This window comes from Camellia sinensis, chromosome 6, assembly GCF_055761805.1.
Source record: "Camellia sinensis isolate YWXY chromosome 6, ASM5576180v1, whole genome shotgun sequence".
In the NCBI taxonomy this organism is placed as follows: domain Eukaryota; kingdom Viridiplantae; phylum Streptophyta; class Magnoliopsida; order Ericales; family Theaceae; genus Camellia; species Camellia sinensis.
Window position 1 is genome coordinate 138067132 of NC_138966.1, and position 12779 is coordinate 138079910.

Below are 12779 nucleotides of genomic sequence, written 5' to 3' on the forward strand. Positions count from 1 at the left end.
AAACTCTTAGAAAATGAATTTATCAAAAAAGCTTCATTTTTTAATTTTATTATGTTATTTCTATTTCATAAACAATAAATATAAATTGTACTAAACACTCATAAATATATTTTAAAAAATATATTTATAAATAGCTTTCATAAGTTGCATTAAAAAGATTGCCACATTTAGCTTATAATATTTTGGATTCAAGAGAATATAATCCGAATTTGCATACACTCATTTTATTGAGGTTGTATTTAGATCATAAGAATAAAAGCTTTATTTAACATGAAATATTTTAATAAATAAACTTAAATTTAAATATAAATTTGAGTAAAAATTTCAATAATGGTAAAGTTATAAAATTTTTAATTTTTTTTTTGGATAAACATATAAGTTTCTTTTTAAGTAAAAAAAAAAAAACGAAAAATATTAGAGATATTTTTTTTGAATAATTTGAAACAACAATACTAGGTAGCTCGAAAAATCATAACTCGAAACATTTAAAACGATATCATTTTAAACATAAAAAGATACCATTTTAACACATTCAAATTACAAAAATTCAAGCCACCAAACATCTTCCAATTTGAAAATGTTGGAGATGCCATCACCACCTGCTATATCAGTAAATAAATATTATATTTAATTTTCAATATATTTATTTTATCTATCTTCTTCTATATATACATTTATACCTAATTCCACAAAACCCTTGCTTTCCCGATTCCAATCCATTGCTGCCTCGATCATTTGATCTGTTACACTAAAATCGCTAGATCTTTGAGTCTTTCTCAGTCGCCGATCCAAGCATGGATGAAGAGTACGATGTGATTGTGCTTGGGACCGGTCTCAAAGAATGCATCCTCAGCGGTCTTCTCTCCGTCGATGGCCTTAAGGTCTTCCCCATTCTTCTTCTCCTTGTGTTCTTACTCATTTTCCAGGAAAATAATTGTGTTCATATGGGTATTTGTTAATTTTTAGTTTTTGATGTGTATTGATCAAATCTGTTAGTTCTTTGTGAGCTGAATTGGGTCTTAGGTGGTTGTTATTTTGAGATCGGAAACGATCTCGATGACTATTTATTTGGGATCCCGCGGATTCACACAAACAAATGAATAGAAAAAGAAAAAACAAAAATTTAATAAAATAAAAGGTGGTGGATAGAAAATTTGACATTTTAGTTGCTGATATAGCTGAGATTTATTGAAATCTGGTTCTTAAAAGATGGTTACTCCAAAGTTTATTTATTTATTTATGATCCATGATAAAGCTGTTTTCAGTTGCTGAGATTTCTTGAAATTGGCCTTTAATTCTGCAATTTTCCTTTTCCTGGAAATCTGAAGGCATGTCTGTTTTTGAATCCTATGTGTGTTCATGGGTGGAGTTTCAGGTTGCAAAGGAGTGCCTTCAATTTGTTTTTTTTTTTGGGAATAATTGTTGTATTATTTGCTGCTGGGTAGGGAATTTGCAGTTCTAGTATTGTTTGCAGGCCTTCCTGTTTGATTTCCAGGCAAAATTGGTTTACTAAGGCTATGTTTGGATCCTGGACTCCCTCGCCTTTTCCTTTTTCTTTCTAAATTCCTACTCAAATCCATAATCCAAATGCAACCCAAATTTAGTTGCATGCAGATTTATCGTAAAATCTATGTGAAGATTGATAGAAAAAATATTTTGAACAATGAAAGAGATAAATACTTATTCTAATCTAACTAATTGTTATCTGCACAGGAAGATCGAAATGTAATTCTTCTTTTGTTTTGTTTTGTTTGGTTTTGTTTTGTTTTTGGGTTGTAATTGTAAACCTTTTTAGTGAACCAAATTGCTGGCAAAGGTGTCAAATGTAAAAAAATGAAAATGACAACGATAAACATCTGGCTTCATCTATACAAACATGAAGCATTTAGATATCCCGTGCTTGTAAATCTTTCTTTGGTTGTAGGAAATTGGCACACATGAACTTCCTTTGTCACTCATGAACTTCATCCAAATGACTACATGAGCATGTGATGATGTCAACGGAAAAACTTGCTAGTCCCTATGGGCCATGAGGATGCACATGGTGCTCAAAAAGGATGATATAATATAACATGGTTTGCATCTGTGCATGCAAAACACATTTCAATATCTTGATAAGCATATAGGTGTTTGGAAACCATGAAATTAATTAGGGTGCTTATGAACGGTTAATTTTGATGCGAGTAAACAAGCATAAATAAACTGTTAGGTTTAAGAATGAGTTTGTAGTTAATTTGGAGATTGGTTTGATTCATTTTTTGTTCACTGGTTCAGTGGTTAAGTCTTGACGTATTAACCCTAAGGTTGGAGGTTTGAACTTGAGGGCATTTTTAGGACTTAGTTTTCATTTTGGTGGCCACATATTATTTAGGGTTGGACTAATATATTTAAGGCATGGTTAGTGACAGTAGTTGTCTTCTCTTTGTTAGGCAAGATTTTTTTCTTCTTAATTGTTATTTATTATTGTTTCTCTTAGCTGTTGTGTGTAAGTGTGTCTATTAAATTAACAACTTGATTGGGGCAATGACTTTTCAACTAAGGAAGAAAGCATTCATATTGGTTGTCCTACCAAGTGATACAGGATGGCCGGAAAGAGAAAAATTATGTAAAAGAAAAGAAAGGGGTAATGTAATGTGCACATTACGTTGACTGTGCACTTCAATAAATTCTTTACTGGCTTTCTCTTTTTCTGTTTATATATTTGTATATGTGGTGGGTTTGTTATGGGTCAGATTAATTTGAAATTAGGGTTGGCTAGTGGGGGAGGAGGAAGTAGGACTGCTTTGCACTAGGCCCCTTTTAGTTTGTGGATTAAAACACACTATTAACATTAGTTAATTGCACTTGCAAAGTTCTTAGGGGGTAAAGTGAAATTTGCCCTTCTTTTATTGATGGCTCAACGAAATATACTTTTACTTGTGCCGCTGATTCGAGAGTCTTTAAATTGAAGAGAAATTCCTTGTTGATTCAGCGTGTCTCTCCTTCAAATGGGATTCTTAGATGTGGTCCTAACTCACCAAAGTCAGGTTCTTTTCAGCGTAGGAGAATTGATAGCGTGTTTTTTGGACCCACAAATTTGATTGGTAGATTTATTATTAGTATTTTGGATTTAAATAAATATTAGGATATTTTTATTATGTTTCCAAAAAATAATAATTGGACTAGTTTTCTATTTTTAAATTATAAATACAAGGTTTTTGGCATTGTACTATTTAACTGAGATAATAATTGTATGAGAATAGGTTGTGGTCACCGTTTATGCATACAATGCTCTTTGTTACTTTGTAAACACCATTTTACCCTATAAAATAAAAGAGAATATTACGAAATATGAACATCTAGCTGTGTCTCAGTGTCCTTGGACATAGGAATTTGAAGAATCTGATGCCTAGACACATACTCACCTAACACTCATACATAAGTCCATGTAACATAGCTGGACAGTATTAAGATTATTTATTGTTGCTCAGGCTAGATATTATTTATGATAGATGTTATGTTGCTAATGCTAGATGTAATGTTGCTTTGTTTTTTCAGAATAAACAAGGTTTATTTAAAATGTCACTTAAAGATTTTCATGTTAATTGTTATTCGATCATTGACATTCTATGTCTCATGTACCAGGTTTTGCACATGGATAGAAATGACTACTATGGAGGAGAGTCAACTTCACTCAATCTTATTCAGGTTTATGTAGTTAAAGTCTTTTGAAAGATGTTTAACCCCAATTGCAACTTGCTATATTCATCTAATTGTGTTGACCAAATTATTAATGTACAGTTATGGACGAGGTTTAGGGGAAGTGATAAGCCTCCAGCCAATTTGGGCTCGAGTAGGGATTATAATGTGGATATGATCCCAAAGGTTTCTATCTTCTCAACTCTATTAACCATTTTTGTATTTTCTTAAAGTTCTCCACTTTCAAGATATTCTGAGTGATATTTGTTTTCTCAGTTTATGATGGCAAATGGTACTCTTGTACGAGTCCTCATTCACACAGATGTTACCAAATATTTGTCCTTCAAAGCCGTTGATGGTAGCTTTGTCTACAATAAAGGAAAGGTATGATAACTTTGTTATATGTTGGAAGCTCTCTCTTTTTCATTCACACTAGCATAGACACATGAGTACAAGAAGTTCTTATCAGTTAAGCTCCCAACCTTGATATTCTTAATTCACCTAACTCATAATAAGCCTTGTGCTATAGGTTCACAAGGTGCCGGCAACTGACATGGAGGCCCTCAAATCTCCTCTCATGGGTATTTTTGAAAAGCGTCGTGCTCGCAAGTTCTTCATTTATGTCCAAGATTATATTGAAAGTGATCCCAAAACACACGAGGGCATGGATCTAACTAGGGTGACAACTAGAGAGCTTATTGCGTATGCTCTTCTTCTTCTTCTCTCTCTCCCTCTCTCTCTCTCTTTTTTTTTTTTGTGTGTGTGTGTGTGTGTGTGTCTCATATATTTGTTGAGAAATTTCAACCTGAAAGATGTTCTCAGTATTATCTTGTTGATTTTCACTTCTCATTTTTGGATTAATGAGAATGTTTTCTGGTCAGTGTTTTTTAGTGGTGTAGTTTCAAAAGTTGAAAAGTAGAACATGGCCTGAAACTTTTTGATGTAGAAGATTTTACAAGCTTGGTACAACCGGGCTGGCACTACATAATAATGAAAAGTGTTGTGGGTCAAGCCCGGTCTGACCCTACGTTGGGCTTGACCTTATAGTCCTAAGCGTACTCAAAAGAAAAACTCAACAGCCAATGCCCATCCATATTACGGAAAGGCTTTTAATGATTGGTAATTAAAATGGCTTAGGTGTTTCTCTATAAAATAAAGGTCAATAGTTCAAATCTTCTAACTAGCTTCTTTACAAACCTTTTAATAAAAATTTCCCTTTTCTAAAAATAAAGTTAAAACATAAGTACAACATAAATATATTGTAGATATAATTTCAGTGCAGGCCAGGCTTTAAACACTCTTTCCAAGCCTGTCCCCCATTTACAGCTGAACCTAAAAAAGTTCTTAAGCCCGGGACTACATGCAATCCCAACCCTATAAATGATGGGCAGGCTTCATGATTTGTCAGGCCAATGTCCAGCCCTACTTGTACTTCTGAAGGAGCATATATGATACATTATTTGACATCTGAATGACACATTGATTTGTAACACCTTATGGTAAAAAAAAAAAAAAGTTCTATTCAATGAACTTAATGGTCATGCCATTATTACACATCTTCAAATTCCTTTACAATACTATGGGTGAAGTGTTCACTGTCATCATTAAATTTTGTTTACTCAAGTTAGGTTAATTTTAGTAGAGGAGCTAGGTTTAAAACTAGCATATGGTTTCCTAGTTCTTGAACTTGAAAAACAAGAGGTTCTTGATTCAAAAGTGATTCAATGATGTTTGGTGCTTACTTACGAGAATTGGAGGCAAAATTGGAAATAACAAGGGAAAAAGGAAACAACAGTTGCAGTCTGAAGAAAGGATATAAATGTAAATGACATTGATTTGGAATTGGGCTGGAACCTACATAAGAACGATAGGTTTTTTCTATGAAATGAATATAAACCATTAGAAAAGCCATGGCAAACTGCAATGTAATGTTTAGGGAACTATTAAAGAGTTTTGAAAGAAAACTCACAAATCATTGTTGATAGAAGGCTTCATAATCATAAAAAAGATGCTGTCTCCTTGAAAGTGTGCATAGTGTTTGTTTCCTGAGCATTTCCAAAATGTCCCAAAGAGCTTTCCAAACTCAATGTTCAGGTGATACATGTTTGAAGTTTGTTTTCAAAACATTTTAGATGTTTTCACTGAATTCCCACTTTCCTTCCTGCACTGCAAATAAACATATGTATATATACTGACTTTGTGTGTGCACTTTTCCTCAAATTGAGCAATGGTGTTCAAACTTTTAATGCTCATGGTGCATGTCATTAAAACTTGAAATCTATGTATGCTACCACACTTATTATTGTTTCTTAAGTGATATTCCAATTCAAATTATGGTCATGTTTGTCAGTCATACAACCTGCTACTACCATGTTGTTTTATCAAGTGATAATAACAAATTCTACACGGCTAATTATTTGGAAGATACTGTAATAATGTTGTTTCCCTTGGTTATTGTTCCATCCTTTGTCAATTTGAGGAAGAGAATAATTTATCTCAATTGCTTGTGTGTGTATTACTTATCCTAACAAACTTCAGGAATTCCAATTCCTTTTGCTTACATTTCATTTGTGATACCCACTTGGCATCCTCTCAATACCATCATTCTGCTTACAGTTCTGTTAACTTTTTGACAGGAAATATGGTCTTGATGACAATACTGTGGATTTTATCGGTCATGCGCTTGCACTTCACAGAGATGACCACTACTTAGATGAGCCTGCTTTGGATACTGTGAAAAGAATGAAGGTGAAAGATAAGTGGGATACATAGTTTACAATCTTTCTGTTGGTTTGTATAGTTAAACTTCAAGGTCTTCTTGGGCATTTGTTTTAATTATTTGCTTCATATGGTGTGACAGCTTTATGCTGAGTCTCTTGCACGTTTTCAAGGAGGGTCACCATACATTTACCCATTGTACGGACTGGGAGAGCTCCCTCAGGTTTGTAACATTTGTTATCTTCTTCTCTGTTCATTTACTCGTGGTATAATACTGAATCTTGTGTTGGTGATGTGCTCATTCAGGCATTTGCTCGGCTGAGTGCTGTTTATGGTGGGACGTATATGTTGAATAAACCTGAGTGTAAGGTACCTTTTTGTCTTGTTTCTCAGTTTTGAAGATTGTTTTTCTATTCTCTCTCTCTCTTTGGGTGCTATCTTATTTACATTGAGGCACACCAATAAGTTTGATTGTGCTCAAATGACAGGTAGAGTTTGATGAAGAAGGCAAGGTCGTAGGTGTTACATCAGAAGGTGAAACAGCTAGGTGCAAGAAAGTTGTATGTGATCCTTCCTACTTACCCAACAAGGTAACTAGCATATAGCCTGTTGAGTTTATTCCAGCTTTCCAGCTGCTGGTTGACATTATCCTAGTTGATGCCTATAGGTTGCTTTGGCTCATGCAAGAGATTGTAACTACACCTGAATATTTTATTTATAAGGTTTTTTTCTTTTTCTGTTTAATTAGAAATATGTGGATGTGCATAATGTATTAATAAGCCAACTTATTTATACTCATACAAGGCTTTTGGATCAGAAAAAGTAAAGTATCTGATGTCAACATTATCTGACCTATTATTTCTATGTCATTTTAATAAAAAAGAAATTTGATTGTGAAGCATGGTGTGTGACAGGCTAGAAAAGTTGGCAAGGTTGCAAGGGCAATTGCCATTATGAGCCACCCAATCCCAAACACAAACGATTCTCACTCAGTGCAGGTTATTCTGCCACAGAAGCAGTTGGGTCGTAAATCAGATATGTGAGTTCTCCCCCACCTTTCATAAATGAATTAGATTTGAAATTTCTGCTTCCAGTTTTCTTGAACTATGTTATATTGTTCATGCTGTTCATTTAAGATTTAGGTTGAGTATGATTCTCTTGGTAGAGTCTAATCAGAAATTTAGCAAGAGAACTAACCAGATTCTTACTCTGTGGTTTTAAATTTAAATGAGGGAAGGGAACTGAAAATCAAATAAAGGACCAGCTTACATGCTAAATAGTTAGAAAGTGGCCATTGAGTTTATAAAATTCTGTTGGGTAATTGTATCAATTGATTAATGTAGTTTTTGGGTCTTCTATGGAAATCGAAACAGTTTATGTGCTGTGTTCAAATGAGTTCAATATCTCGTTTATGGCACTGAAGAATGATTTCATTCATTCTATGTAATAGTGGAATGTTATAGTACACATCCATGAAGAGATATTGACCGCCAATTTCATTTTCTTGTAATTGGTGAATTCCTTTAACTTGGACAGGAAGGCTGCACATTGTCATGAATACTATTTAAAATGTTTTGGAAGTCTCCAATCAATATTACTTTAAATTCAATTGATTTTAACTCAGTATTGCAAATGTGCGAATGCCAACATTTGAGGTTTTATATCTCATCTAATTAGAACTGCCTTACCTGATTCCTCTGAGGTTGTGCAGGTATCTTTTCTGTTGTTCTTATACTCACAATGTTGCACCAAAGGGCAAATACATTGCATTTGTGTCGTCCGAGGCAGAGACTGATCACCCTGAAATTGAACTAAAGGCAGGAATTGATCTTCTGGGACCTGTGGATGAATTGTTCTTTGATACTTATGACAGATACGAACCAGTCAATGAGCCTTCTCTGGACAATTGTTTTATATCTATGGTAGGTTTTCCTAAATGCCATTCATGAACCCATTAGCATAACCTCTGGTAATTTTGCTTAATTATCTCACTTTGTTCAACAGAGTTATGATGCCACAACTCACTTTGAGTCGACTGTGACAGATGTGCTCAATATGTATGCCATGATTACTGGAAAGGTATGAATAATTTCTGCCATTGCAATTAGTTTCTTGCTCTTGTTCATACAGATTTGTCACCCTTGGTTCAAGTGTTTTGTCGTATGCAAGATTTTCTGATGTCATTTATGTTTTAGCAATCTCAGTTGTGATGCTATTATTGTATTTTGATTTCTAACACTTAATAAGTTGGCAAGTCCTGATTACACCCTTTCTATAATGGGGAAAGGGTTAGAAGAAAGGCATCGTTCACTGTTATGACATTCATGTTTACTTTTGATATTGTCAGTATGCAAATATTATTTTATTGAGTTATGATTTGTCTTCAATAGCTAATCATCCTTATATTTTTAAAAAATTCAATCTCAAGTCTCTTCATTTGAAATTCCCTCGTCAAAAATGGAGCCTAAAAAATTTTAGTATTAGTAACTAACATCGTTATGTTTTTGCAGGCTGTTGACCTTAGCGTGGATCTAAGCGCAGCTAGTGCTGCAGAAGAATGAGAAACCTTTTTTTTTTAGTTGTTGCTGTCTAGCACTCATGCTGATGGGACAGTTAGAGAATCTCAAGGTCTCGTACCATGCTGTAGCTGTGCTTTGTTGTTATTGAATGAATTCCTTGAGATGTCAAATGTTTTCGTTTTCGGTTGTGTTTTTATTTTTTTTGTTTTGCTGGAACCTGTTTAATGAAAGTTGGATCGAATTTAATTTGGATTTCTGTTTCATTATTATATAGATAATATATCCATACATAATTGATATTTTAGTTTCGTGTTTGTTGGTATATTGTGAGAACAGCAATCTTTATCGGCATATGCTGTTTGTTTGGCTACAATACATGTTTGTTGGTTTGCCTGAGTGAGTCACTATATAGCAAGCAGCATGGAATAAACAAATTCAAGATTACACCTTGCTTGTTTTGAGGAAAATATTTTTTATATATAGTTTTTTTGGATAAAATTCAAAACCAATTTGGGATAAATACATTTTCTTATGTTTGGTTGCGTCTTTGAAATTATTGATTTGTTTACATCTTGAAATAGTTTTAATTGAAATTTTAAAATTTTGAGGAATTGAACATGAACGAAGCTTAAAATTAAATAGTGTAGTTGATTTTACACCCTCACAAAAAGGATACGGAATGTGTGTTTGCCTTATTTGTGGTGGTTTCTCATGCATGACTTGATTAGTTCTCACCGATTTACAGATATAATTTTATTTTATTTTTAATGCATGGCAGAATTCTTTATAAATTCTTTTCGTTTGCACTATCTCTCTCTAGTCTTCAAAATTTCATTCCAGTTAAGCTTCGAAGTTGTGCTAAGAATTGGATAAATATTCAAATAATAAAGGCTGTTTATTTTTTGTGCGTTCACTTAACTATTGAGAGAAATTTCAATACATTGTTGACATTAATGGTGTGCTTGGAGTTGAGATTATTAGTATCTTTTTATTTTCTTTTTTAGTCTTTTTTTTTAAAAAAAATTCTAATAATTTTATTTTTTTATGTTATACTCTATTAGACGGATCAAAAAAATAATAAATAAATAAAAATCATTAAAGATAAAAAATAAAATAAAAATTATCTGTAAAATTTTATTTGTTTTTTGTGAATTTTATAAAATTTTAGTATTATTTTTTTTAACATTTTACATCGTTCGTACTTAAAAAGTAAAAAATGTATATTTTAAAAAAAAAATTCACTAAAACAAAAAGTTCTTTTAAAAAACGACTATTTTATTATGGTCCAAACTCGCCCCATCAACATAATTATCTAATAATACAAACAAAATGGGAGAATAACTTACAAACTAGAAGGTGGGACAAGTTTTTACAAAAGTGAGTATTTTATGAAAATAGAAATAGTGGAAGAATCAACATAAATAAATAAAAGCATAGAATTTTTTAATATAATGACAACCTACTCATATGTTTTATTTTTATTTTTTCTAAAAAAATCCTAACCCCTTCATTTATCACTTTTTCTGTTGTTGCACCCTTTGGTTGAGCAAGGATCCTCGGCTGCCGTTTTCGGCAGCCGTTTCGGCAGCCCCCCAAAACGACGTCGTTTTGGGGGTGTTTTGATTTTTTTTCTTCTTCCTCGTCGAGCTCGACAGAACCAGAGGGGAGGGGAGGGGAGGGGAGGGGAAGGAGAGAGAGGGGGAGGGGAAGAAGAGCCGCCGGTGGGCCGGACTGGAGGGGGCCATAACCAGTGGGGGAGGAGGAGGAGGAGGAGGAGGAGGAGGAGGCGGAGGCGGAGGAGACGGCGGTGCTGCGGTGCTGCGACGGCCGGGGTGGGGCGACGAGCTATGCTGCGACGGCCGGCGTGAGGCGACGAGCTACGATGGCGACGATCGGACCTCCCCCTCCCTCCTCCCTCTTCTCCCCTCCCCTCCCCTCCCCTCTGGTTTTCCCCTCTGGTTTTGGATCAAGAACGAAGAAGAAGAAAGAAAAAAAAAAAAAAAAAAAAAAAAACCCCCAAAACGACGTCGTTTTGGGGGGCTGCCGGGTAGGGCTGCCGGGTAGGGCGGCCGATGATCCAAATTCCCTTTGGTTACCCTTTCTTCATCCATTCTTGTCACTTCCACCACGTATTTCTACCGATCTATGTTCTTTCTGACCCAATATCCTAGTTGACCCAATCATTGTCCATTCCTAATTTCAATATTGTTAAAACTTTTAGGAGAATTTTTATCAAAAATGATTTGCACCCTCAGTTTTTCAAACCCCCAGTGACCCCCAGTGTTTTGTTATTGGCTGGAATTTTTTTTTTTTTTTTTTCTATCTACCAATCACAGAGCCCCATGTGGAGTGGGGGTGCTGGGGTCACCCCCCACTGGGGGTCCCCAGCACGGTTGAATTTTTATGTTCCAAAATTTAGAAATTTCTTAAATTGATAAAATAAAATTATGTAGGAGAAAGAAATAAGTATTTATTCAGAAACCAATTGACATTGCCTCGAATCAAACCGGCCAAGTATAAAAATTGGTTGGTTCACTTATATAAAAACAAATTTACTAAAATAATATTTACCAAACCAACTCTTAGTGTGTTTGGTAACGTTTACGTTTTCAGTTTATATTTACAAAAATTTTATAAACTGGTTTTTTTTATTTTTTATTTATTTTTAGAAAAACATAAACTACAAACGTGTTTGGTAATTGACAAAATATTTTAAAAAATTTAAAAATATAAAAAATAGTGAGAAATGGCAAGTGGCGGCGGAAGAAGGTGGTGGAAAGTAGTGACGGTGGGTGGTGAGTAGCTGGTGGTGGTGGGTGGTGGTGGTGGTGGTGGGTAGATGGGTGACAGCGGCGGGTGGTGGGTGGTAGCGAGTGAGTGGTGGTGGTGGTGGTGGTAGTGCCAGGTGGTGGGTGGTGGTGCCAGATGGGTGGCGGATGGTAGGTGGTGGTGGGTGGTGGCGGGTGGTGGTGGTGGGTGGGTGAGTGACGATGGCAGGTAGTGGGTGGTGGTGGTAGTGGCGGTGGCGGTGGCGGGTGGTGGTGGTAGGTGGGTGGCGGATGGGTGGTGATGGTGGGTGATGGGTGGTGATGGTGGGTGGGTGGGTGACGGTGGCGGGTGGTAGCGAGTGGGTGGTGGTAGTGGTGGTGGCGAGTGGTGGGTGGTGGTGGTGGTAAGTGGGTGACGGATGGCGGGTGGTGGTGGGTAGTGACGGGTAGATGGCAGGTGGTGGTGGATGGATGGGTGACGGTGGCGGGTAGTAGGTGGTACCGAGTGGATGGTGGTGGTGGGTGGTAGTGGCAGGTGGGTGATAGGTGATGGTAGTGGTGGTGGTGGTTGTGGGTAGGTGGGTGACGGTGGCGGGTGGTAGGTGATAGCAAGTGGGTGGTGGTGGTAGTTGGTCGATGGTGGCAGGTGGGTGGCGGGTGGGTGGTGGGTGACGATGATGGGTGGTGGTGGTGGTGGTGGTGGGTACTGGGTGGTGGTAGCAAGTGGGTGGCGGGTGGGTGGTGGGTGATGGTGGTGGTGCGTGGTGGGTGGTAGTGGCGGGTGAGTGGCAAGTGGGTGGTGGTGGTGGGTGGGTGGTGGTGGCAGGTGGGTGGTGAGTGGTGGTGGCAAGTAGGTGGCAGGTGGTGGTGGCGGGCAGTGGATGGTAGTGGCTGGTGATTGGTGGTGACGGGTAGATGGCAGGTGGGTAGTGGGTGGTGGTGGCGGACATGGCGAGTGGTGGGTAGTGGTGGCAGATGGGTGGTGAGTGGTGGTGGCAGGTGGTAGTGGGTGGTGGTGGCGGAAAACGGTGGTTGAAAATTGTGGCGGGTGGTGGCTAGTGTTAAGTGGTAAAAAAAAAAAAAACTGAAAACTCAA

General features: G+C 36.6%; 1 protein-coding gene across 1 annotated transcript; it reads left to right on the top strand.

Annotated features, from left to right (window-relative positions):
* The first annotated feature begins 539 nt into the window (after positions 1 to 539).
* LOC114314318 (guanosine nucleotide diphosphate dissociation inhibitor 2) lies at positions 540 to 9219 on the top strand. Its single transcript, XM_082872646.1, has 13 exons — positions 540 to 881; positions 3625 to 3687; positions 3781 to 3864; positions 3955 to 4062; positions 4208 to 4380; positions 6315 to 6426; positions 6539 to 6619; positions 6703 to 6765; positions 6885 to 6986; positions 7311 to 7435; positions 8108 to 8318; positions 8401 to 8475; positions 8907 to 9219. Exons 1-13 carry the CDS (start codon positions 795 to 797, stop codon positions 8955 to 8957), a joined length of 1335 nt encoding a protein of 444 aa, XP_082728772.1. The 5' UTR covers positions 540 to 794; the 3' UTR covers positions 8958 to 9219.
* The last annotated feature ends 3560 nt before the right edge of the window (positions 9220 to 12779 follow it).